Source organism: Echiichthys vipera (assembly GCF_963691815.1).
Source record: "Echiichthys vipera genome assembly, chromosome: X".
Classification (NCBI taxonomy): Eukaryota; Metazoa; Chordata; class Actinopteri; order Perciformes; family Trachinidae; genus Echiichthys; species Echiichthys vipera.
This window is the reverse complement of record NC_139825.1, coordinates 29,304,922-29,331,767: the sequence shown is the minus strand read 5'-3', so window position 1 is coordinate 29,331,767 and position 26,846 is coordinate 29,304,922. Positions and strand designations below refer to the sequence as shown.

Below are 26,846 nucleotides of genomic sequence, written 5' to 3'. Positions count from 1 at the left end.
ATCAGACTGAATGAGTGTAGGCAAGTCACTAATGTTATCGAGATAAATTTCCTTTGCTAATTATTAAATCATAAAAAAACGATGAATTGCCTGAAAACACAACCTCAGTGGGGCTGTTGTGGGGGAGGGTCTGTGCAGGTCATTGGTTGGTAAACATCAATCCCTTGTCTGTCTGGGGGATGGGGGGGGGGGGGGAGGGACGACTTTAAAACATACCTGAGTGATTTGAATTTTACAATGTAGGCGATGCACGTGAAAGGACATGAGGACTTACAGCTGGAACAGTTTCAGGGATTTAATCTTCAGAAATCCTGCTGTTGTCAAACAGGTAAGATAGCAAACCTTGTTTTACCTTAACTCTGTAATTTACCACGCAAACAACAATAAAAGACCGAGGAAATGGGTGACTGCCTGTATTTGTGATGAAGAAATCCAATGTGAATGTCGAGAAGAACACAAAACAGAATTCATTGTTTGCTTTATTTGGCATTGAATTTAGAAAAAATTCAGTTTTTAATTGAAATAAGAAAAATGTGTTGTTGTTTTTTGCTGCAACAGAAGGTGAATAAGACATATTTAAATATATAAATGCTTCATTTAAGTGTCCACTAAATTGTCTTGAAGTGCTGATGGAGCCAGAGTCACTTTTTGATTGAAACCACCGTAATTTAATCTTAACTCAACACAACAGTGGAAACACACTATATCTCTATTTAGTATATCTCTATTTAGTATAGTATATAGTATATATTTAGTAGACTAGTATATACGTCTGAAACACCCTTTTTACGTTATAAATCTTACTACTTTAATACATTTTGAAACTTTTTAATGAGCAGGATCCACATGTGGAAGATGGTGATGAGAATACTGAACGTGGGAACTGGGCTAGCAAGAAGGAGTACATCCTCTCTACGATCGGCTATGCTGTTGGACTGGGAAATATCTGGAGATTTCCATATTTGGCCTATAAGAATGGAGGGGGTAAGTTTTTGATGTCTAATACATTAGTGTTGGAAATCCTGTTTAACGGCACCTGTGCTGATGTATTGTATTTAATCCATCACTTTGAGCAGGGGCCTTTCTTATCCCTTACTTTGTGATGTTGGTGGTGGCTGGAATTCCTCTTTTCTTCCTGGAAAGCGCCTTCGGGCAGTTTTGCAGCCAAGGTCCAATTAACATATGGAGAGCAGTGCCAATCCTGCAGGGTAAGACGATCACTACCCTTTGTTAAAGATCAGAAAAGTACATTTGAAAGTAAAGATGTCAATATGAGGGATACAAATATGAGTTTGTCCTTTGACTGTTGGGTTTTTACGCTTTCACACCTAAAGACCAATGCATAATCATTCAAACCAAATGTACAAGCTGAAATACAGACATATAGCAAGAAAATGTACAGGACAGGTGCTCATGTCGTTGCAACAGGTGTTTATTGCTGTAATGATTCTTCCTGTTCACATTGGACATTAAAAAAACTAAAATACAGAGAGAAATCTTCATATCTGCATCTGACTAATGCTTTAAAACACAATAACAATTGTGAACCTATTCTTTGAATTTAGTTGTGTGAATGTGATTTTGGGGTGTACAGTAGTCAAAATGTGCATATAAACTTGAACTACAAATGGAAATCATATTTGCTGATGTTGGGTTGGGTCAGATGATAAAGTGAAAGATGACAGCAAACATTACAAATATATGATGAGCAACACACTACTCAAAGCAACAAAAGGCCACAATGACATGAAGATGTTGCAGAAAGTCCCAAGCATGTTTCCAACTTTGATTCTGTGGATATCTCTTGAGAACTGAAAATAAATCATGACAAAATGACATTCCCACCCCGGCATTTGTTTGACAGTGCAACACTTTGGTACTATTTGATTTCATTTGGGGAATTGTGTAAAGGAAAACATAATAACAAAACTGTATCTAGTTTCAAAATGCAAAATAAGAATTCACAAATTCAGTGTTAGCCCATGCCAGAGTCAGATTTTGTTTGTAAGTTGGGGTTGACGTAAAGGTGAAAATTGTAAAGTTCACACAATTGTTCAAGCAAGGCCCAGGGGCCAATAAAGGGTCAAGGCCCCTGACTCACATAATGTTGCTGAGGAAATCGATCACAAAGAGATGCTGAAGGACCACAAACATACACAAACCAACCACAAACAATCCAAATTGACTACAAAAGGATGCACACTTAGGTAAAACATCTAAAAATAGCATAACATGTACAAAGGGACTCAAAATTACTCACAATAGACAAAACCACCACAGAGGGATGCACAAAAACGTTCAAAAAATAGACATCATAAAACAAGATTACACTTTTCGACATTTGGACAGCTTTTTAGCAGCTTTCATGTTATGAAGTTAATCTACTCTGGGGATTTGGTTGTCAGATATTGATTCATGTAATATCGTTTAACTATCTGTTTAAACAAAGAAGACTCTTAACTTAGTTTAGAACAAACCTTCTTATTTACAAAAGGAATTATAGTTGTCAGGACGGATGAAAGTACTCACATCTGAACTGATAAAAAGTTTTTAAAGAGGCTTCATATGATAACCTAAACACTAAAGTGCCTTATAACCTCTCTCTCTCTCTCTCTCTCTCTCTCTCTCTCTCTCTCTCTCTCTCTCTCTCTCTCTCTCTCTCTCCCCCCCCCCCCCCTCTCTCTCTCTCTCTCTTCAGGTGTTGGTGTTGGCATGGTCATGGTGACTGTAATAGTATCAGTTTACTATAACGTCATCATCGCCTACAGCCTGTACTACATGTTTGCATCCTTCCAGTCTCCTCTGCCGTGGTTGAGCTGCTTCAGTAAGGCTGACAGCAACTGCAGCAACACACCTATAGGTGCTTTTTTTTTCTTCTGTTGCGGATCAAATCTGTTGTTTGGTGGAAGCTGATGTGTTCTCCTGGGGTAGGGGGTGACATAGAAAGAATAATGAGAAAAGCTAAAAAATAAAAACTGCAGCCCAGTGCATTTTTATCAGGTCAATGTGCTCTCTACACTTCAGGTCAAAGAGTTCATCCATTCTGGGAAATGAATGCTTGCATACTCACTACATTTTCTTTTCTAGTGTACTGCAATGTAAGTGGTGCTTTAGTGGCCAACTGGACTCGTGAAAACAGCACTTGTCCTTCATCCGACATAATCACATTTCCAATGCAGAGCCCGAGTGAGCAGTACTGGGAGTAAGAATCAAACACATACAAACAAGCGTAAATACACTCGTCAACTGCTGTTGTACAGTCAGATGTGTCTCCTCCTCAGTCGTGTGGCTCTGCAGAGATCCAGCGGTCTGGATGAAACAGGACCAGTAGTTTGGCATTTGGCCCTATGTCTGCTGTTGAGCTCCATGATTGTTGGTGCAGCGCTCATCAAAGGAATCAAGTCATCAGGCAAAGTAAGACAACACCGACCTCAAGTCCTTGTCACAGGCCAATGTCAGCGCCAATGTATATATCAAGGCCACTGCAAAAACCAAATAGCCGAATGTTCAGTCATTTATATCTGAAGGTTTTCCTGCAATACAAAGCAAACAAATCTCTCACTCTTTTTTTTTCTTTTTTTCAAATCCATGCCCAGCTGCCATAGGGCAGTGCAGGGAGTCCATTGTTTCCACCTTTTGGGCATTTCCTATGTCAAATAAATATTTCATACATTAGCTTTCTTGTTGCAAATTAGAGAAGAAGTCTGTACAGATTCATGAGAAGAGTCTACAGCTAAGCGAGAAGCTCTGTGTTGTTGTATTTAGGCAAAACTTCTCCACACTGACATCAAAAATACCAGAAACCCACACATGTTCAGACGAGGTTAAAAACTCCTCTGTTTAGACAGAATCTTCGCTGATAAATCAAGAAAAAGAAAGAAGAAACATGAAAAAATAAATGAATTACTAACTTTGCAACTATTTTAACTCTTGTGTCTCTTCAGGTTGTGTATTTCACGGCTACATTTCCTTATGTGGTGATTGTGATCCTGCTGATCAGAGGTGTGACACTAGAGGGAGCCACAGATGGGATCCAGTACTACATTGGTTCCCAATCCAATTTGACTAAACTGACAGAAGCACAGGTATTCACCCAACGTGGCTTTGTTTAACTGCAATACAGCACAGTTATCTCTTTTTGATTTAAAGCATGAATGTGTGTTTTTTAGGTCTGGAAAGATGCAGCAACTCAAACCTTCTACTCTCTCTCGATTGGCTGGGGTGGAGTCATGACTCTTGCTTCCTACAACAACTTCCACAACAACATCTTCAAGGACTCATTTGTTGTAACTCTTACTAATGCTGGTAGGAGCTACTGTGACACCTTACATTACATTTCATTTAGCAGACGTTTTTGTGCAAAGCAACTTCCAATAAGTGAATTCAACAATTAGGGTACAAAGCAGAAGAGCAAGTTATTAAGTAAGTGCGGTAGCTTCAAATAAGCCGATTTATAGAGTGCTACGGATAAGTACTTTTTTTTTTAAATCATCACTGTCGATGGGAGCAGCAGGCCGATTTGCCAATGCAGAGCGGAGAGGGCAGGCTGGGGTGTAAGGTTTAATCATGTCATTGATGTAAGCTGGGCCTGATCCATTAGTAGCACAATTAGCAAGTGCTAGAGTCTTGAAATGACTGGATGTGAGCCACAGCAAGCTTTACACCATCGTGTAAAGGAAGTTTAAATAATGTTTATATTTATTTTATACATGTTTTCATTTTTTCCTAGGTACCAGTGTGCTTGCAGGCTTTGCTATATTTTCAATCTTGGGACACATGGCTCACGTCTACAAAATGCCTGTTGGAGAAGTGGTGAAGGAAGGTCAGACGGACGCACCCTGTTTGCACTAATTTAAAAAAGAAACTGGAAGACCGCATGATGTTTTGTGTCTTTGTATTTGTGCAGGATTTGGCCTGGCATTCATTGCATATCCAGATGCTCTATCTAGGCTTCCTATTTCCCCTATGTGGTCTGTTTTGTTCTTCTTTATGCTTTTGACTGTTGGTCTGGACTCTCAGTTTGCAGGAATAGGTGAGATCTCCAGCTGTCATTCACACTTACATTAAGACCATTGCTGTTGTAGCTGTAGCCTGAAATGACTCCTCTTATCATTAGAGGTGATCACCACCTGCCTGCTCGATGCCTTCCCTAAATTCTTCAAATCGAAACGAGCTTTATTGACTATAGTGATATCCTCCATCCTCTACCTGCTGGGCCTGCCATGTGTCACAAGGGTAAGTCTGCCTTTGTGTCACGTTATATCACAGTTGTCTAATTAAAAAAAAAGCCTAATTAAATTACTGTGTGTGTGTGTGTGTGTGTGTGTGTGTGTGTGTGTGTGTGTGTGTGTGTGTGTGTGTGTGTGTGTGTGTGTGTGTGTGTGTGTGTGTGTGTGTGTGTGTGTGTGTGTGTGTGTGTGTGTGTGTGTGTTTGTCTGTCTGTCTGTGTGTCTGTGTGTCTGTGTATAACAGGCAGGAATTTACTGGGTGACTCTAATTGACCAGTTTGCCGCCACCTGGGTGCTGCTATTTTTGTCTCTCTTGGAGATCATTGGTGTCTGCTACATATATGGTAAATATGGTAATTGGAGACACTATGCACACAAGGAGACAGAGAGCCTTACACTCCAGCTGTGTATGTTTGTATTCTTCTCATGCATTACAGGAGGGAACCGTTTCATTAAAGACATTGAGATGATGATTGGAAAAAAGAGTTTTGCTTTCTGGCTGTGGTGGAGAGCGTGTTGGTTCTTCATCAGCCCTTGCCTCATAATGGTGAGTAAAACGACACGCTATGCCCCTGATGCAAAAGACTCACGCTGTATGAATGGCATGTCTGGCAGCATATGCATGACTCTACAAGGGTATGTGTATGAGCGCCATAAAATCAAGAATCTTGAATTATTATGGCCTCAAATGCTACATAAAGAAATTGAAAAAATGCATTATCATTTCTGCCAGCAGCCACTGAACATGTATGAATTAAAATTAAATTCAGATTTCAGGTTTGTATGTTACTGCCATTGAACAATTTTTAAAATAAATAAAACTGACCCTTGTGTGATTTAGTTCTGTAAGTTCAGATTCAACCTTTTCACACACATACACCACATTAGTTCTGATTGTGTTTGATGAGTGAAACTTGGTTGTCTAGGTGATCCTGATCTGGTCTCTGATGACATTTAAGCAACCCAGCTATGGAGGAGCAAAGCTCCCAGGCTGGGGCTTGGCTCTGGGCTGGTGCATGACTGTGTTCATCCTAGTCTGGATCCCTGTCATCGCAGTGTATAAGCTGATGAGAGCAGAGGGAGGCCCCTGGAAGGTGTGTATGTGTGTATTAGCAGAAAAAATATGGTTTATGATTTTTTTTTCTATTCAATTACATAACACAAACATTTTATTCTTTTACTTTCCACAGCGTCTGAAGTCATTGTGCTCTCCAGCTGAAGAATGGCATCCCTTCCTGGACGTTCATAGAGGAGAACGCTACTCACAAGAGTGCTGTCGCCTCAGGATGAGCCGTAAAACCACACCAGAAGTAAATGTGAATGTGATCACAAGCTCATGGCTCTAATGTGTGATCTTGACTTCACTTTACACTGAAAGTTAAAAATAACATTAAGTGATTTATTAACTCCAGGAGGCTGACTTTAATAACTGCAACACACTTTTGTGAGGTCATGGGTTTACAGTAAATGGAGCGGTGTAATTCAGGACCAATGAATGAAGACAATGAGTGAAAGGTGTCTGAAAGCTACTTAGAACAATTATAGCAATCACTCATGTTAAAGGAAATCATTTGATTCAATGTATATATCAACAATATCCCTTTATTGGGCTTTAGAATCAGGTGATGGGTCTGGGTTTTCCAATGATCCATTTTTATTTATCTCACTGTCTTTCATCCAAAATGTCCACTAGTGACTTTGTTTGTCAGTCATCATGCTTGTCTTTCCATGTGATGTACAGTTTCCTGTCAGTTAACCACGCCTTTTGTTCCTCACTAATATTCTACAATAAATATTTTTTTTCTCCATCTATGCTGTTCAGATGCTTTAAATGCCTTTAAATATGTATTGCTAAATGTGGTAAAACTTACATGGGTTTCAGTGACAGGGTCTTGTATTATAAATTAACCATATTCTGCCGAGAACTCTTTCAGCTCATCTCATTATCTAGATAAGTGTCGTATATATCATGTCAGTGTGTTAGCAATTTAACACTGGGAGGAGCCAACGTAGCCGGAAGTCGAAACTGGGAATGACATCACACCATTGGCATGGGTAGAAAAAAGACACAGGGTGTGCACCAGCAAAGACTGGGTGTGCCAAGTTTATTTTCAACAAACTTGAACATTACACCTCCACAAACATTCAAAAGAATGTGTTCCTTTCCAATACAACATTATTAACACAATACATATCCACACACAAAGTACACAGACTTTGCGTGCCCAATGAGCTGAACATAGTGAAATATAACACACTCATGCACTCTCATAGAGCCATAACATATTCACATTATGCTATATCAACCATGCTATTTAACCATCTCAACACAACTATTGGGCTTAGCAGCAGAGTAAATTACATAACGATATAGCTGATTACCTGTGCGCACTGCGCAGCTCCCAATTTAAAATACAAGATGGAATGGCTTGGCCTTGAACACATTTATTATTTCATCAGAGTCCAGTTTCCCTGCAAGCTCTTTTTCAAACATGAGCAATGAGGTGCTATTCAGTCTCTCTGTGAGCATTTTAGCTCTGCTGGATGATTTAATCCTGTTTACAACGAAAAACAGGTGCTCCACATAACTTGTTGGGAAAAACATCTTTGTCACAGGAGTCCAAGACTTCAATAATTGACGGGAACTGATTTCCCATATCCACTTTCCGTTTGCCGCGTGCAAAGCGCCCAGCTGGCAAAACGCGTCTGATGAAGGCAGCAACAGGGAGGCAGCAACTTTCATTATTCCATTTGTCAAGTCGAGGTTTCTTGATAATTGATCTGTGAACTCTGTTTCATCGCAATTTGCAGCAGAACTGACGATGTTATCGCTCCTGCAATGTTTGCGGGGTAAGGGGTCACAGTCAGGCCAGGTGCAGGTGTCGCAATGGATCATCTGAAGGCCATTCTTTTTCACAGCTGCCTCTGTGGGTGGCACCGGCACACCATGGCACACCGTGGCTACGCCATTGCATCACACCCAAGTTGAGTACATACCACTAACAAGTCACAAGACCGTTACTTTTAATGGGATGTGGGGACTTTAGCCAGGTTAGCAATTGTCAGCAGTATCAGCATCAACAACGCATATTGATATATTTTGAGCATACAAACACGATAGCAACATATCGACAGGTAGAAGATAGTACTGTGTCTATGACTGTTTTATCTCATCTAATCTCATCTTCAACTGCTTATCTGGGGTCGGGTCGCGGGGGCAGCAGCTTTAGCAGGGGACCCCAAACTTCCCTTTCCCGGGCCACATTAACCAGCTCTAACTGGGGGATCCCGAGGTGTTCCCAGGCCAGTGTGGAGATATAATCTCTCCACCTAGTCCTGGGTCTTCCCTGAGGCCTCCTCCCAGCTGGACGTGCCTGGAACACCTCCCTAGAGAGGCGCCCAGGGGGCATCCTTACCAGATGCCTGAACCACCTCAACTGGCTCCTTTCAATGAAAAAAGGAGCAGCGGCTCTACTCCGAGTTCCTCATGGATGGCTGAACTTCTCACCCTATCTCTAAGGGAGACTCCAGCCACCCTCCCAAGAAAACCCATTTCGGCCACTTGTACCCGCGGCCTCGTTCTTCCGGTCACTACCCAGCTTTCATGACCATAGGTGAGGGTAGGAACGAAGATCAACCGGTAGAAACTCATGCTCCATCGTCCCCTCACTTGTGAACATGATCCCGAGGTACTTGAACTCCTTCACTTGGGATAAGGACTCATTCCCTACCTGGAGTAACAATCCACCGGTTTCCTGCTGATAGCCATGGCCTCAGATTTAGAGGTGCTGATCTTCATCCCAGCCGTTTCACACTCGACAATGAACCGATCCAGTGAGTGCTGAAGGTCACTGACCGACGACGCCATCAGGACCACATCATCTGCAATAAGCAGAGACAAGATCCTCAGCCCATCGAACTGCAACCCCTCCCCACCACGACTACACCTCGATATCACGGACAGGATTGGTGACAAAGCGCACCCCTGGCGGAGGCCAACCCCCACCGGGAACAAATCCGACTTACTGCCGAGGATCTGGACACAGCTCTCGCTTTGGGTGTACAGAGATTGGATGGCCCACAGAAGTGACCCCCTCACCCCATACTCCTACAGCAGCTCCCACAGTATCTCCTGATCCACAAAGCACACGTAGACTGGATGGGCATACTCCCAGGCCCCCCATGGTGTTCGAGGGTTACCGCCCCTTGAGGCACTTAAGACCTTGAGGCCACAGCTCACTGCTTCAGCAATGGAAGCTTTGAACATTGCCCACTCCAGTTCAATGCCCATGAGGCTAATAAACACTACATTCCTACAGTTAACGCAACTGTTGATGCCGGGCGCAGCCATGTTGGCTACACCTAGCTAAAATTAACCCAGTGATGAGATAGATGCTGTGTTATAGTGTTCAGGGGTTTTTTGTTGAAACTGTTTTAGGGAGGTGTTGATTCAACTCTCTGATCCTTTTGGAGACTGTTGTTTGTGGTGCTGTTGAGTTTTATTATTTTATTATACACAGAAGTGTACGGAAGCGTATTGCATTCCCCATAGAAAAATAAATTAGACACCGTGTCTCGTAATTATGAGATCTTGTCATATTTATGTGAAAATATCTCGTAATTCTGAAATATTTTTTTCCTATGGTGAATGCAATATGCTTCTGTACGTAGAAGTGTTTCCAATATTTTATACACCTCATATCATTGAGAGTGGACTAATATTTAAAAAGCAGTGATCTCAGCTCCAGCACAAAGCTGTCAAACCAGATTAACTGTTGATGTCAGGATGCGTGAGAGCAAAGTATGTGTGATGTGGTGGCTTATATTTGCCATAGGATTTCCCAGTCTGTGTAAACAGTAAAATATTTAATATTTGATTAGGCCCAAGGGTTTATACTACAACAGCTTCTGTGTTGAGGTCATCCATGGATTGCAGCTCCATCCTTTTGAGGAAATGATTGTCTGTGTGTTGTGTATGTGTGACTGTACATTTTTGTCTGTGACCACAATAAGAGCTGAAGTACTGTAATAAGCTGTTGATAAGTGGCCTGTGCAGAAGCTTTTAACTTATCTCTGTGTGTCACTGTCGTCTGTCACATCATCACTGTGTAATTAAGGAATGCTTTCAGTAATTTTATGCAGTTGGCTGACATCACTGAACAAACTGAGTAACCGTCACTACCTCGAACCAGACAGGCTTACAGCTGATGATAAGTTACTGCGGTGGTAGAGAGACGATACGATCATACACCCCACAAGAACTTCACTGGTTTGTTCATTTATGTATTAATTTACTTTATTGAATCTATTGTTAATAATACACTCTTAATTGCATTTTAATTCATTTGCATTTTTTCAAGTGTGTTAATTAAATAAACCCTGACATTAGTAGGCTTTTTGTCTCTATGGTCAGGTTTGTGTGTGAAGCATGTCGGATTGTTGTTAGAGGTGGAAAAACCGATAGTGTCTACCTTCACATGGCACTTTTTCCAGTTGTAACAAACATGTAGTTGTTGAAAACATTCACTAACTGATGTAATGTTTCAGTGCTACATCTTTTTTATTTATGTGTTGAAGTACTATATAATATGATATAAAATGGTGACTGTAGATTTTGTTCTACACACAAACCATGCCTGTTGTTGTTTCTAGTGTCGCCTAATTATGTCTAACGTGCCTGTCTGAGTTATTGTACGATGCAGACAAGGTGACCGAGTGACAAAGGGCAGACTTGTTGAGTATTTAACATTTTATCAAAAGCCTCTTAAGTCTGGTACCTTATTAACTTTTTTACATGTATTTACTGTATTCAAACAATAGATACATCTGCTTAAGGGTTGTTCCTTTAAATTAACAGGCCAGGTAAGATGCCTTTGTTTGGTTAACTGTGTAGGTTCAACCACAGGTTAAAACCTGTCTCTCTGGCAACATCATATTGGAAGGAATCCACTTTGTTCTTTGTGACATAAGACGCACGTTATTGTTGTTTTTTATTAATTTGAATTTTCTCTTCCAAAACATCAGAAGCAAATGAAACAAAATGTTGAAAAATGGCTGTGACATTTCCAAGGATCCTACTGATCAGGTAGGACTGCAGACAGCTCTGACATACAGCAGTGCATTTTGTCTTTACTTTCGACACTGGTAAAAATGAACGTTATTTGTACTGTTAAAAATAAGCTTTTTCACACTGACAGAAGTGATAGCTTAATAAGTTTTCTTCTGTAAAACAAAAATTTGCAACAAACAAAACAAAACTTAACACAGTGAAATAAAGCTCACACAGCTGTGTTATAAACCTGAATTGTATTATATTATATAGTCCTTATACCATAGGATAAAATATGATAAAAATGTATAAAATATGCTTAACAAGAACAAAAAACTCTTCAATGGTAAACAGACAGTTGAAGGATAGGGGAATGAGGAATTCCAATATAGCAGACATTTTGATTTGACAAGCCGCAGGTTTGTAATGACCCTTTTATTACCTACATTATATTATTTTCAGGTTTATTATTAACTAAATTTATACCATTGGTGACGGTTTTATTTTCAACCTTGCTTTGAGCAGGACTCTCATGATGACGATGGTGATGAGAATCCTGAACGTGGAAACTGGACCAATAAGACCGAGTACATGCTCTCTATGATCGGCTTTGCTATTGGCCTGGGAAATATCTGGAGATTTCCATATCTAGCCTATAAGAATGGAGGCGGTAATTATTTGCCATCAGTGTAAAGAAAATTACTCATGATAACATTGTTGTTAAGTATTGTGACTAAAAACTTGTTATATCCCTGTGATCAGGTGCCTTTCTCATTCCCTATTTCCTGATGTTGCTTTTCTGTGGAATTCCTCTTTTCTTCCTGGAAAATGCCATCGGTCAGTTCTGCAGCCAAGGTCCAATCAACATGTGGAGAGCAGTGCCAATACTGCAGGGTAAGTCCAAAAGATCAACATCAAACTCATTAAATGACGGATACCTAACCGTATCACCGAATTACATGTAATAAACTGTTAAAAAGGCAAGTCAAAATTAGTTAAATTAAATTAGATATACTGCAATTTAATGTGGTCATTTACTGTAATTTCAAAGTATCTGTCCTTTGCTACCAGTCATCTTACCAGTAGATCGAAATTAAGTGTAGTGTGCTATATAAATGAAATTCATCATTATTATAATAGAGGTATTCCGATCAATCTATAGATAAAGAATCAGTTATTTTTATTGTTAATTAATCAATTTTTTTATTAATTGATTGATTCATTACTTCATAAAATAACAGAACAGCAGAAAATGTCCATGCTGTGCAAATTCTCATTTGAGAACCAGGAACCAGGAAGCTTGGTCATATTGGTAACTTTGTTTAAATTTGAAATATTAAATCTCAGTCAATAATATCTGTCACTAAACTGAAGTTTGGATGATAAGTTGTCTTAACCATGGCTTCGGGGTCTTCCTCTGCCCAATAGAAAAGGTCCGATGATAGATTTTTTTAGCAAAACATTGTCATATCACTTACATATAATACATGCATTATAACCTGTTATATTCTCCAGGTGTTGGCCTGGCGGTGGTTTCAGCAAGCACATTTCTGTCAATTTACTATAACGTCATCATCGCCTACAGCCTGTACTACATGTTTGCCTCCTTTCAATCTCCTCTGCCGTGGTCCAGCTGCTTCAGTTGGGCTGACAGTAACTGCAGCAACACGCCTAAAGGTGCTTTCCCACTTATCAACTTTACTTGGTGAATGCTGATCTGTTACATGAGCACTTTCTGCATAGACTGTTCGACACATTGACTGATATTTCAAGCAATTCATTCACCATTCCTTTCTTCTTGTCTAGTGTACTGCAATGTAAGTGGTGCTTTAGTGGCCAACTGGACTCGTGAAAACAGGACTTGTCCTTCATCCGACATAATCACATTTCCAATGCAGAGCCCGAGTGAGCAGTACTGGGAGTAAGAATCAAACACATACAAACAAGCGTAAATACACTCGTCAACTGCTGTTGTACAGTCAGATGTGTCTCCTCCTCAGTCGTGTGGCTCTGCAGAGATCCAGCGGTCTGGATGAAACAGGACCAGTAGTTTGGCATTTGGCCCTCTGTCTGCTGCTGAGCTCCATTCTTATTGGTGCAGCGCTCATCAAAGGCATCAAGTCATCAGGCAAAGTAAGACAACACCGACCTCAAGTCCTTGTCACAGTTTGTGAAAATCCACCTCTACCTTCGGTAAAATAATTTGGTGCTGTGTAAGAATATACATGCCATAGTTCATACATTCATTAATTTAGTTAAGGAATGATAATATGGGGCATCCATATTCATAACTGAAAACGGATTCTGCCTAATTTACATCTCTTTCAAATTAAGGCTGTTGCATTGCTCTGTGGTCAGCTCACACGTTCAGCGTATGATTGCATGGTTCTTGTTTCTTCAGGTTGTGTATTTCACGGCTACATTTCCTTATTTGGTGATTTTGATCCTGCTGATCAGAGGTGTGACACTGGAGGGAGCCAGAGATGGGATAGAGTACTTCATTGGTTCACAATCCAATTTGACTAAACTGAGAGAGGCAGAGGTAGGCACCCAACTATCCATATTTAACTGTAACATAAGGCTAAGAACCATAGTGACAGCCACACTATTCTCTCTGGGAGATGAATGTGTCAGCATGCTGAATGTGCTTACAGTGACAATATTGACATGCTGATGCAGGTAATGTCTTGTCATTCTCATGATATCTTATTAAAACTTGTGCACAACAATCTTATGATTATGATGTCTCATGGAATATGACATTTTACTTATTGTTTAATAAGTATGAATAGCAAAGAAGGACAGCCTGAATGCCTTACATGTACACCAACTTAGGTTGATGTGTTATTATGTATAATATTTTGTAAATGGCACTAAACAAAAAACAAAGTGATGTGACCGACGGTTAGAGTTAGGCATGAAAAACATCTGATTAGGATTAGAAAAAAGGACATGGTTTGGTTTTGTACGGACAGGGATTGAACTCCCCTCCCCTGGCTTAAAGTCCTGTGTTTTAGGAGCGAATTACCAGCACTGTTCCTTACACGGTGGCTCGCTATCTCATACTACGTCAAATGCTTTCACTCTGGGGAATACACACACAATAAATATGTGGAATACACATGAATTACTTCACGTCACTTTTTGTTTTTTTATGTATGAAAACTGCATGAGAACTAGCGTAGTTAAAAAAGAGTCGTTTCAAGTTGAAAAATGTGTCCTACATCCCTCTCTAAAGACATGTTGGTGTGCGTGTGTTTTAGGTGTGGAAGGATGCGGCAGCTCAGACTTTTTTTTCCCTATCCATTGCTATGGGTGGGATTGTGGCTCTTGCTTCCTACAGCAACTTCCACAACAACATGTTCCTGGACTCAGTTATTGTCTGCCTCTGTAATCACGGTAGGAAACAACATTTTAGCTGGAGCTCTATCTCTAATCAACTTTATTATTTACATCAGAGCCAACAAAACTTTTGAAAATGTCTAATTAAGGCAAAAAAGACATTATGGTGAACAGCAATCCAGTGGGTCAATTGAAACCATCCAATGCTTCTGTTCTCTAGCAACATACTGTTTACGTTTCTAAGAAATAGTTTGATTGCCACCATTGTATATAGTGTGTGAAATCATGGACGCTATCTTTGAAATGAATAGTCAGAGTGACTGTTTTCATCTCCTCCTAGTTACCAGTGTGTTTGCAGGCATTGCCATCTTTTCCATCTTGGGTCATATGGCTCACATCTATGGAAAGCCTGTTAGCGAAGTGGTGAAGGAAGGTCAGACACCTATAATAAGACTTTTTAAAAAAAAAAAAAAAACAGGAAAAAAGCTGCTGAAGTAAATGTTCTCTAATGTTGTGTTTCTCACTCTTTGTGCAGGATTTGGCCTGGCATTCATTGCGTATCCGGACGCTCTGGCTAAGCTTCCGATTTCCCCTCTCTGGTCTATCCTGTTTTTTTTAATGCTTTTCATAGTTGGCCTTGATTCTGAGTTTGCACTCTTAGGTGAGCTTTGTTATTTACCAGTTTACCACTGGAATAAATTATAAATTTAGATCTCAAAAAAGCATATTACAAAGTACCTTTTTCAACACGTGTAGATGCAACACTGTTTACCACTCAGCATAACATTGTTCAGTTGTCTCATTGACTCTCATCCCTCTACTTGCCAACAGAGGTGATCACCACCTGCCTGTGTGATGCCTTCCCTGAAATCTTCAAATCCAGACGTGCCCTATTGACTATGGGGACGTCTGTCATTATCTTCCTCTTGGGTCTGCCATGTGTCACAAGGGTACAGCAGATCCACCTTGACTATAAACTACTGTCTGATATGATTTCACTGCTTACCGACTGTGTGTATGTGTGTGTGTGTGTGTGTGTGTGTGTGTGTGTGTGTGTGTGTGTGTGTGTGTGTGTTTGTGTGCGTTCGTGCGTGCGAGCGTGCCTGCATGCGTGTGTTTGTGTGTGTGTGTGTGTGTGTGTGTGAGTGTGTGTGTGTGTGTGTGTGTGTGTGTGTGTGTGTGTGTGTGTGTGTGTGTGTGTGTGTGTGTGTGTGTGTGTGTGTGCATGTGTGCGTGCATGTGTGTGTGTGTGTGTGTGTGTGTGTGTGTGTGTGTGTGTGTGTGTGTGTGTGTGTGTGTGTGTGTGTGTGTGTGTGTGTGTGTGTGTGTGTGTTTGTGTGTGTGTCGGATAGGCAGGAATATACTGGGTGACTCTCATCGACCAGTGTGCTACCAGCTGGTTGCTGCTAGTTTTGGCTATCATGGAGATGATTGGCTTTTGCTATATTTATGGTAAATATAAATTAAAACTTACATCATGTAAAAGTTGTTTCACTGGCATGGCTGTATTTACTGTATATACTGTATGTATGTATACAGATATGGTATTCCTAAAGCCCTTGGTAGTTAAGAAACAGGTGAATCACTGAATAATTATAAACATAAAGTGCTACTAAGCTGTCACAGATGTTTCTGGCCTGCTGGACGCTTTGTTGTCAGCTACTTTTGTCATCTAAATTAATTGCACTGAGCATTAAAGGATCAACAACATTTCCAATAATGCATTTGTCAGGTTCTCAATACTTCCAGACTTCCCTATCTCTCTGTGGCACTCAGTCCCAAGCCCATATTCCTAGTGAAGAGGTCAAATGGGTGACAAATATATAGCTTCATTTCTAATGGACGTGCACAAAAAACCTGTAATGAGAGGCGTCCAGGAGGCATCATCATCAGACGCCAGAATGACTTTCAACCAGAAGGATCTCCATCGGGATGTCTGAGCTTCTCATCCTATCTCCTGCCACCCTATGCATGAAACTAATTTTGGCCGTTTTTATCCGCACAGTCCCTACCCAAAGATTGTGATCATTGGTGAGGGTTTGAAACAGCTCGCTCTCCACCTCAACAGACTAAGGGCAACACCTGCAGCACTGCGGATGCTGCACTCCAAGAGTGAACAGCCGGTTCACTATTCCACATCAGAAATCTTCATTGCTCCTCCTTTCCAGCACCCTGGAATAAACTTTCCTGGGTAGGCTGAGCAGTGTGATCCCTCCGATAATTGGAACAAACCCTCCGGTCCCCCTTGTTTAAAATGGCAACCACTGCCACTCTACAGACACTGTTCCCAACAGTATGCCAACATTTGCTAATGAGCATTTTGTCATTAACTCAAGTATTGGTCAAACTTTAATTGTGACCTTGTGATGACACTGGATGAAAGGTCAGGGTATCAAAGTTATTACAAGTGATCCTCTAGGGACAATGAATGTCTGTGCCAAAAAGCATCCAACAGTTGAGATATTTCAACAACCAGAAACGCCAGACTCATGGTGACACTAGAGGAAAAGTCAGAGGATAACTAAAGTTATTATGGATACTCAACTCAGCTCAACTCAAACCTTATTTATAGAGCACATTTTAAACGACCAACAGCCAACCAAAGTGCTGTACAGTTTGGTAAACTGACAATAAAATACAATGAGAATTAAAAAAACATAAAATATAGTAGACAGGTGTCATTCTCATCCTGAATAAAAAGCCATGGGGAACAGGTGGGTCTTCAATAAGGACTTAACCTCCAGGGTCTGGGCTGATATGCCAGGGCAAGCCATTCCAGAGCCTAGGGGCAGCCGCCCCAAAGGCTCTTTCCCCTCTGGTTTTCAGTCTGGTCCTGGACACTTCCAGCAGCATTTGACTATGTAAAAGTTCAGTTAAGTACAGTGGTGCCAGTCCATTTAAAGCTTTAAAAATAAATATCAAATGTTTAAAATCAATCCTGAAGTGGACAGGGAGCCATTGTAAGGAGGCCAAGAGTGGTTGCGTGATAATGTGGTCGCGCTTTCTTTTACCAGTCAGGAGACGGCTGTGTTTTACACAAGCTGTAGGCGACAAAGCAACGACTGGGCGACGCCAACATACAGAGAGTTACAGTTATCCAGCCGTGAAGAAATAAAGGCATGGATCACTTTCTCTAGATGTTTGGGAGGAAGATAGGCCTTAATCCTTGCAATGAGTCCTTACTATGGGACTTTAAAGGGATATAGATTTGTACATGGTCAGCAAAACAGTGGAAAGAAATGTTGTGTTTCGCTAAGATGGGTCCCAGGGTCAGCAAGTACAGTAGAAACAGGATAGGGCCCAAAATAGAGCCTTGAGGGACTCCGCAGGTGAGAGGGGCAACGTTAGAGGGAAAAAAAACCCAGGTGAACTACGAAACTCCTATCATACATATCATACAAGACTCAAACCATTTTAGGGCAGTACCTGTGATGCCTACGCACTGTTCTGACAGAAGGGTCATGTGATCCACAGTGTCGAAGGCAGCTGACAGGTCTAGGAGCACAAGGACAGCAGAGTTACCTGCATCAACCGTTAAAATAAGATAATTTAAAACTCTAAAAAGGGCCGATACGTCATCTGAGTTCCATGAATGTCTGTGCAAAACTGCATGCCAATCCATCAAGCAGGTAACTGAATAAGTGAAAAATGTCACTGGAAAAGTCTGAGGATCACTAAAGTCAGTAGGACTTCCATATACTCTAGAGATCATGAATATATAGAGTGAATATCTGTACAACATTTATCGGCAATCCATAAAGTAATTGTTGAGTAATTTCAGACCGGATATTTTCCTGTCATGCATTACAGGAGTGAACCGTTTGATTAATGATGTTGAGATGATGATTGGAAAGAAGAGCTTTTGCTTCTGGCTCTGGTGGAGAGCATGTTGGTGGTTTTTCAGCCCCTTCATCACTTTTGTGAGTACAACCTCTCTTTTGTTCTTTTCCTATATACTGTGCCATGCTGTTGAAATATCACCTTGAACATAATCTAACGATTTTCTAACTTTTTTTAAATATTGTTTTTTCAAAGCCATCCATGATTGGTTCAAATGGTCCTTGTGTCGTCACCATAATCAATAACCTATCAACAACTTCTCAAACTTCTTTACCCCAGAATAACAGGCCTGTTTCGAAGTTATCTTTTATAGCTAAGGTCTTAGAAAAGGTGGTTGCTAAGCAGCTTATAGGCATCTTAGATGTGAGAACATTTCCAGTCTAGATTCTGTTAGTTGCACTATTTGCTCTGGTTTGTTCTGTATTGGGAATGTTCTGTATTGGTTCTGTTACAGTACTACATTACTACAGTACTCAGAGCTACATTTGACACTGTGGACCACCATATCTTGGTTGAGAGGCTCAGGCAGTGGGTGGGAATCTCTGGTTCAGCTCTGGAGTGGTTCTGTTCTTACATTTCAGACAGGAGCTTTTCAGTCACTGTTCATAATTATGCCTCATCAACTGAATCTCTATCTTGTGGTGTTCCCCAGGGTTCTGTCTTGGGCTTGATGTTGTTTGCTCTTTATATGCTTCCTATAGGGCAGATAATAAGTAACTTTAGAGATATTGATGATTATTAATTGATAGATCCAGTTATATATTTTGTTTAACCCCCAAACTGTTGCAATACTGCCTGAACTAAGATAATTATATTTAGTTGAATACTGATAAAGGTTCCCAAAGGTGATGGAAAGTAGTGTCTCTCTATCCTCTTCTGTAAAATGTACTCTCTGTAGTCTAGGTGTTATGGACCAGGCTTTGAGTCCTGACCAGCATGTTAAATGTTTGCTTGTGTCTCTAGGAACATTGCTAAACTCAGACCCATTGTGTCCCCAGCTGAATTGTAAATTATGATTCATGCATTTCTTCCCTCTCGTCTTTAATACTGCATTGTACTTGTCATCTGCCCGAGCAAGACTTCCCTGAATCGCCTGCAAGTGGTCCAAATTGCTGCTGCCCAGCTTTTGACCAATTCCTCCTGAAGGTCGCATGTTACTCCCATCTTGATTTACTTACACTGACTTCCCATCACATTTAGGATCCAGTTTAAGATTCATGTGATCACTTCTATTGTTGAGAAATAGCCCTACAACAAATGGTAAAATTTAACCTACTCCCATACATAGATTTTTACAACAAATCAATGGAGGATTACATCAAACCTCAAACTTAGCCTAACGTCAGATTGCCAACTAACCTGATGATTGACCAAGCCAGCTAACTTAACTCATAGTTTGTGGATTTGATTGCTTAGCAATTCAGTCCTGTGGACAATGAAAATCAAATAAATCAACAGGTTACTGGTAAAATGGTTCAACAGAAAAAAATGTCATCCACTCAGCAGCTACAAATCATACACATGTTTAGAACGTGCGGATACCTACACCAAGTAGTAAGCAGTAATTTTTACTTTGTGAGATGAATAAAAAAAAGTCAATACAATATGACACAACAGTGTATCACTGACAAATTAATGTTACCTGATCAGCATGTTGAGTTACGGTGTGCTGTGTTTAGGCGATAAGGAAAACAGGCGGTGCTCTGTAGTGCCCATGTTCCCCAGGTCCTATTTTCCCCGCTTTGTATGTGACCGGGGAACCTTAATGACTCCCCGCTTTTCACAGAAAGGGTTCTATGTTTCCAGGTTGTTTTTTTCCACAATCAGTGCCGAATTCCACGGAAAATAGGCTTATGGAGACCCTAACACTACCCCCTACCCTTGACCCTAACCGTAACCCCTAACCCTAACAAAATGCTAAATTAAATCAGCGGAGGCATAGGCTTATGCGACAGGGGGACATATGACCCTTTTTCCCCGAAAACATAGGATCCTGGGAAGATAGGGATGACCCCCTCTGTCCACTTACCTGCTGACAGGGTCATAAGTGGGTGAAAATCATCTTCTTCAATACTTCCTCTTCTATTCTCCCTTCCATCTTGAATAAAATCACTGATTAGGTGGTGGGACTTTCGCTTATGCTGTATGCTTTTGCTAAGATGAGTTATTGGCAGACTCAAGTCTGAGTTCACTGAGAATTCACTATAAATAATCCTGTAAGATTTTATAGTAGCTTGTTGTTAATAATTTGTTCCTCAAAGGTATCAACATTTACAGTATTCAACTGTATTGATGAAGATCAGAACTGTACCAAATTTCCTGTATTTTTTCAACAATTTGTTACAGTGATAGATCTTAAATTCTGTAAAAACCAAACTTGGCTAATAAAGATGACGCTGGGGTGCTGGAGAGAAGCACTGCATTTTTGATATGAGGGTTTCATGTTACAAAGGCCCTGAACGCCTGTATGAATATGCCTGAATGTTATTTTCACCAACAACTGTGTTGTTCATCAGGTCATCCTGGTCTGGTATTTCATAGAGTTTGTGAACCCCACCTATGGAAATATCAAGTACCCAGACTGGGGCTTGGCTCTGGGCTGGTGCATGACGACGTTCATCCTCATCTGGATCCCTGTTGTTGCTCTGTATAAGCTGATAAGAGCGGAGGGAAGCCCCTGGAAGGTGGGCATGTTGTCCTGTATAATAGGCATTTAATGCAGGCTGAGACTTGTTTCTGTAAACTTTAGTCAGCGATGCTCTTCCAAGTGTGTACCCTTATTTGTGATCCTAACTGTACCATACTTTCTGCAGCGTCTCAAGTCATTGTGTACTCCCTCTGAAGCATGGCATCCCTACCTGGACATTCATCTGGGAGAACACTATACTCAGAAGAGAAGTGCCAACAAACATTAAGGAAATGTGAAATGGATAATGGATATACATGTTAAATACACCAATGTTTAAAATGACATGATACATTCTGATGTCAGTGATCAGGGGGAAAACACAGCACATGTTGAATATACAGCTCCTGGCTTCCATGTGCTTTACATGTGCTCACATGTACAACCAGTTGCTTAAGTCAATGATTAACACCCGGATACAGTATACTTATGTGCTTGTGGGAAAATAAACGTATTGGAATCTTTGCAGCTACCTCCTCAAAGTTTTGCTGCTTAATGAATTACTACTCACTTTCACTCACTATCATGATGTGATAGGAGGGTTCTCATTTTTTTATTTCTTGTTATATGGGTTTCAAGACATCTTTCTCATCATACGCTTACATGAATGTGCATTTCAGCTTTAAGGCACTATATGTTTTTGTCTTGAAAATTGAAATGATTTCAGCAACAGTACACCTGAATTACATTCACAAATGTCTTTATTGGTTGAAGACTGTGAGTGCAAACTGTTTTCAGACTACATTTCAGGTGGTAATTGTAGTTGGCTTTTTTTCTTATAGTATAAAAACTTTGTGCTAAAGGCTTCTTGTATTATTTTCACAACAGATCTTAGTTAGTAAATAGTTAAACCATATTTTCTTCTCCCTGCAAATGTGTATATCTTGCCATTATTCCACTATATCTTTACATAGTAAATATTTATATGCTGCTATATTAATGTTCTGTATGTTTAATACAGAGCCATGGTTTTTGAGTTTTAAAAGATGGTGATATTTTTATTTTGTTTTCTTTTATCTTCCCTTCCATTTCAATTAATCTTCATTTCAACTGATGGTGCTACGTGGTAATAAAGTCAGTACAAGCTATTGAGACAGTATTTATGTTGATAAATTGTATCAATCATGTGAACGACTTTATCCAAAGTCGTGGTGTAGACTTGTTGCCTTCGTCTTTCTGCTGCTTTTATGCCAAACTATACTTTCAAAACAAATTCCACTATTGCGCTGTGCAATACAGGAGTGAATATAAATAAACATTTTTGTGTGATCATCATTATTCTGCATTGTATGACTTCATTTTGCTTTGCTGGTTTGAGGTTTTATGATTTCACTGACTAGAAGAAACATACACAAGACACACACACACACACAGCGGAGATCTGAAGTTGCTTTGAATGTGATATTTATTTAGGTTAGATCAGTGACAGATGCTACAGAGCTGTCCTTGAAGATGCCTTAGCTGGATGGTCTTGGACCTAAGGAATAACCAGTATGACCAGTTCAACTATGGACTGTTTAAGCCCAGTTGCAGCACTTGCAGCTGTCGTCGAACACCAGGCCGGCAGCACAGTGCTGGGCGTAGGTCTGTCCCTGGCTGCACTCATAGAAGTGGTTCTTGTTGGTTGGATCAGGGTAGAGTCCGTTAGACTTGCCGGCACAGAAGCCAGATCCTGAGCTGCCGCCACCGCTGCTGCTGCCACCACCGCTGCTTCCACCACCACCAGGCTGGGGCACAGCATGCTTGGTTGGTGTTACTGGAGGCAGGGGCTCTTGGCGAGAAGTGCAGGCTGGGGAGAGAAATTAAATAATAAAAAAAAAAATCAAAACAGCTTTATTATGTCTACTATCGGAGGATGTGTGTTTCATGCTTACAAGCTCCGGTTCCCAGTCCGCTCTTGATGGTGTTGATGAGGGGGTATCTTCCCTGGCCGCAGAAAGTGCCACTGAAGTCGTCCAGATCCAAGCTCCACACCATGGCGCCACCGAAACCATTCTGCTTCAACCACTGGATCTGTGAAGCAGATGAGAAGTGAAACCAAGCGTTGAATAACCTTAAACATAAAGGATTGAGGCAGGAATTTTAATAATGAAATACAATCTCATACCTTAATCTGGAAGCTCTTGACATTGTCATATCCAACCCAGGTTCCCTGATGGTAGGCATATGGCACATCCTGGGTGCTGTCCCAGGCCTGAGTGGCTCCTTGCTTCAGGAAAGTGCAGATCTAATGGGAGAGAGAGATTTAAGGGATCTACACAATATATGCTCATACAGTTGTCCTGTCTTGTAGTCTACGTAGAAAAAGCACAAACCTCATAGTAGGCCCAGAAGCCAGACTGACGGGTGAAAGGTCCAGCAGCTCCAGGTCCACTGGCAGGAGCTCCCACAGCGGTGTTAGAGGAAGCCAGGCGGAAGGTGTGACCGTAGGTGGGGAAACCAACCAGCAGCTTCTCAGCTGGGGCACCATTGCTCTTCCAGTAGTTCATGGCATAGTCCTACAGATGAGGAAGTCCAAGCCAGCGTGAGTATCTATTCTATTATTTAAATATTATTCAATTACAGCAGGGGCCCTCACTTACCACATTGAAGTAGATCATGGCTCCCTGGTCAGCGGGGCCCTTGTACAGGGGGCTGTTCTCTCCGACATTGTGCTCCCAAGAACCGTGGAAGTCATAGGTCATGACGTGGAAGTAGTCCAGCACACTGGCAAACAAGACACGAGGATTAATATTTAGTGAAGGCCATCTTATTTACAACTATATGTTTGCATGCATCTGCTTGTCTACTTACGCTCCAATTTGAGCAATCTGGTATCCAGATTCGATGGTTCCCTTTCCAGCAGAGACAGCGGCGGTCAGCATCAGACGGGGGCGGTTGGTCTTCTTGCCCTCCTCCTCAAAGGCGCTCATCAACTCCTACAGATGGGCAAGGAGAGATACATTTACTGTATGATTGCATTTTATTTTAACTGAGAACATTTTGTAGATTATTACTTTTGTTTTAAAGGCAAATCATTACTAAATAACAACATATATCCTAATTTAAGGTTCTATGAAATCTCCTGGATATATTCCTAAGCCAAAGGTCTTAAAAAGTAAAATCCTATATACAGCCAGAGTAATGGCGGCTTGTACTTCAGCCTACAACCAATATTTGTCCATAGCCAGAAACGGAAATGCAAAATATGACTGACCTGGACCAGGACGGTGTAGCGCTGCTTATCCTGAGGTGGGGAGCCACGAGAGCCAGGGTACTCCCAGTCGATATCCAAACCATCAAACTGGTACTGACGCAGGAACTTAATCACGCTGGTGATGAAGGTCTGACGATTGGCAGCAGAAGAAACCATAGCCGTGAACCTGGACACAGGAAGATAGTCAGATTGCTTCTGCATGTGCTTTAAGTTTGGATCCTCATTTCACTGCTACTTACTTCTGAGTACCAAAGTTCCATCCTCCGATGGCCAGCAGAGTCTTCAGGTTGCTGTTCCTGCAAGCAGCAACAACATCCACCTTAACCTCTCACACTTAATCTGTATGCATGCATGCTTATGTCAATTTATGTAAGTTTCCACAGTTATCACTATGAGCCATTTGGTGTACTAACTCGTTTTTCAGGGCCTGGAACTGTCCGTAGAGTTTCTCATCGTCCCACTCGTAGGTCTTGATCATGTTGCTGTCCATTCCAGCAAAGGCATAGATGAGGTGGTCACAGAGACATGGGTCAACATTGGTGGGGAAATACTTGCCTGCTCCGGGACGATACTGTCCCCAGTTAGTGAAATAACAGGAGAGGATGTAGGATGATCCTGCAAGATATGGAGCAATTGTTATTACATTATGTTACCAACTTGTCTACACGTATCACACCAATGGTTAAAGGATATAATTACCTAGCTGCACGTGCAGCAGGAGAGCCAGTCCTGCAGAGAGAGGAGACAGAATAAGAAAGGATCAGGAATCAGTTTTAGAAGTTAATGAGAATCAAGCTGCATTATGTGCTAATTAAATTAAGTTAAAATGTGAAAAGTTTCCATGTGAATGGAGTTCAGCTTACCGACGCAGATAAGTAGCTTGCCCATGTTGCTTCTGTACAACGAACTGAGGGCCAGGGGACTCTTTTATACTCCTGGGTTTCTCACCATATCTGCATTATCTGTAAAACATGTTTGATGTTTGTTTGCCTATTCAGCAAAACTCAAAAGTCAAACTCATTGAAGACCAGTGTCGCACAGGATTTACGGAAAGAACTGATAACCTTCAACTGCCTTTTGATAATGATATGATCTGATTAAATTAGATTCGTTTTCAAGGTTATTACTGTGCATGGCACTCCAACAGCATTTTAAAAACGTTATAAGTTTACACTTGGTTTAATTTTTTGTTCTCATATTTTAGTGTTCCATGGTTTTGTGAGTACACTACTGATTTGTGAATGTTTATAATATTTACAAGTAACCCAACTAGATCTTAGACGGCAAAATTTGGGTTGCACCATTTTGAGTTTTGATAGTGATGTTTACTTAGTTGTTCTTAAGTTCTGTGCTACATGCTTTATCACCCCGAGACATGGTTTAATATCAGTTATCACTGTTAGTCTATCACCTGAAACGAACTACGTTGTCCGTCATGTTGCAATGAAAAGAGGCATTTTGTCCTTTCCTGTCCTTGAAGGCGGCTCAGCAGTTTGGTGATTGAAATGCGACATGGATTCTCCCGTTGAAAGACACCGAGTAATATTTCACACTGCAATGTAAGCTTCAATAATAAAGATAAAATAAAATGATATACAGTTTGTGAAAGTCCAGTTTCAGTTTGTACGTTATGGGGGACACGATTCCCCTGAAAAGATGGATACATTTAAAAAACACTTTTTAATCAATGAAAATGTTAATGTCTATCTGTTATTTGTAGCACTATGATCATTTAGATGGAAGAAGTCATTTTAAAAATATTAAATTATAAGATAAAAACAGAAATGAGTGCTTTGTAAATAAAGGTAGTTGATAAAAATGTATTATCAGTATTACGATAATTATGGGACGGGGCCAGACACAAATAACAATCATAAAGTAAAACATGATATGCTTTTCTTATTTTCCATGCTCTCAATGGAAATGCTCATGCTTCATGCTGATGTTTGGCAATTATAATGTTTACAATGTTCACCATCTTAGTTTACCATGGTGTTCTTGTGTTGACATTTGCTGATTTGCACTAAACAGAAATGCAGCTGAGGCTGATGGAAATTTCAGTTATTCAGGTGTTTGGTTAAAAGCCAACGCAGCGGGCAAAGATCTGACCAGCTGGTGGCACTATGGACGACAGGTCAGAGAGTCATTAAGAGTCATTCTCTGGGGATCATGAAAGTCTGAGCAAAGGTTATGCCAGCCCATCTTGTAAATGTCAAGATATTTCACTATGAACCAAACTTAAAATTTTTACTGGATAAGGGATCTGCTGGTAGAACTCAAAAGCCACGGGATCATACATCATACATCCTCTGGAGACCTTGGATATCGCCACTTAATGTCATGGCAATGGGTCCAATACATTTAATATAGTTTTTCATTCTGCCCTCCAGACCCAAACTGCTGGGATTGCAAAAAAAAATGTCTTTGCTTTCAATTGTTTTTCACTTTACTGTAATTTGAGGGTTAGCAGCAAAATATGATCTCTGTTAACAACAGCTCAGGGAA

The 26,846-nt window shown here is 40.7% G+C and overlaps 3 protein-coding genes across 3 annotated transcripts; 2 read left to right on the top strand and 1 right to left on the bottom strand.

Annotated features, from left to right (window-relative positions):
• Nucleotides 1–262: 262 nt before the first annotated feature.
• Nucleotides 263–6,574, top strand: LOC310966042 (sodium- and chloride-dependent neutral and basic amino acid transporter B(0+)-like; the record flags this gene model as incomplete). Its single annotated transcript, XM_083939837.1, has 15 exons — nucleotides 263–328; nucleotides 840–984; nucleotides 1,077–1,208; nucleotides 2,699–2,860; nucleotides 3,088–3,202; nucleotides 3,282–3,414; nucleotides 3,945–4,085; nucleotides 4,170–4,305; nucleotides 4,730–4,822; nucleotides 4,907–5,032; nucleotides 5,117–5,235; nucleotides 5,473–5,572; nucleotides 5,666–5,775; nucleotides 6,155–6,322; nucleotides 6,419–6,574. The coding sequence occupies 15 exons, from the start codon at nucleotides 263–265 to the stop codon at nucleotides 6,572–6,574; spliced, it is 1,902 nt and encodes a 633-aa protein (XP_083795963.1).
• A 4,694-nt stretch (nucleotides 6,575–11,268) lies between these two features.
• On the top strand, nucleotides 11,269–21,374 carry LOC310965841 (sodium- and chloride-dependent neutral and basic amino acid transporter B(0+)-like; the record flags this gene model as incomplete). Its single annotated transcript, XM_083939594.1, has 15 exons — nucleotides 11,269–11,313; nucleotides 11,803–11,947; nucleotides 12,040–12,171; nucleotides 12,793–12,954; nucleotides 13,084–13,198; nucleotides 13,278–13,410; nucleotides 13,679–13,819; nucleotides 14,541–14,676; nucleotides 14,960–15,052; nucleotides 15,155–15,280; nucleotides 15,451–15,569; nucleotides 15,972–16,071; nucleotides 18,430–18,539; nucleotides 20,976–21,143; nucleotides 21,273–21,374. 15 exons carry the CDS (start codon nucleotides 11,269–11,271, stop codon nucleotides 21,372–21,374), a joined length of 1,827 nt encoding a protein of 608 aa, XP_083795720.1.
• A 1,288-nt stretch (nucleotides 21,375–22,662) lies between these two features.
• Nucleotides 22,663–25,244, bottom strand: LOC310965724 (acidic mammalian chitinase-like; the record flags this gene model as incomplete). Its single annotated transcript, XM_083939469.1, has 11 exons — nucleotides 25,205–25,244; nucleotides 25,041–25,070; nucleotides 24,755–24,956; nucleotides 24,581–24,637; nucleotides 24,342–24,507; nucleotides 23,939–24,063; nucleotides 23,728–23,851; nucleotides 23,461–23,643; nucleotides 23,253–23,372; nucleotides 23,020–23,158; nucleotides 22,663–22,934 (listed from the first exon to the last, which is right to left on the bottom strand). The coding sequence occupies exons 1-11, from the start codon at nucleotides 25,227–25,229 to the stop codon at nucleotides 22,663–22,665; spliced, it is 1,443 nt and encodes a 480-aa protein (XP_083795595.1). The 5' UTR covers nucleotides 25,230–25,244.
• Nucleotides 25,245–26,846: the final 1,602 nt, after the last annotated feature.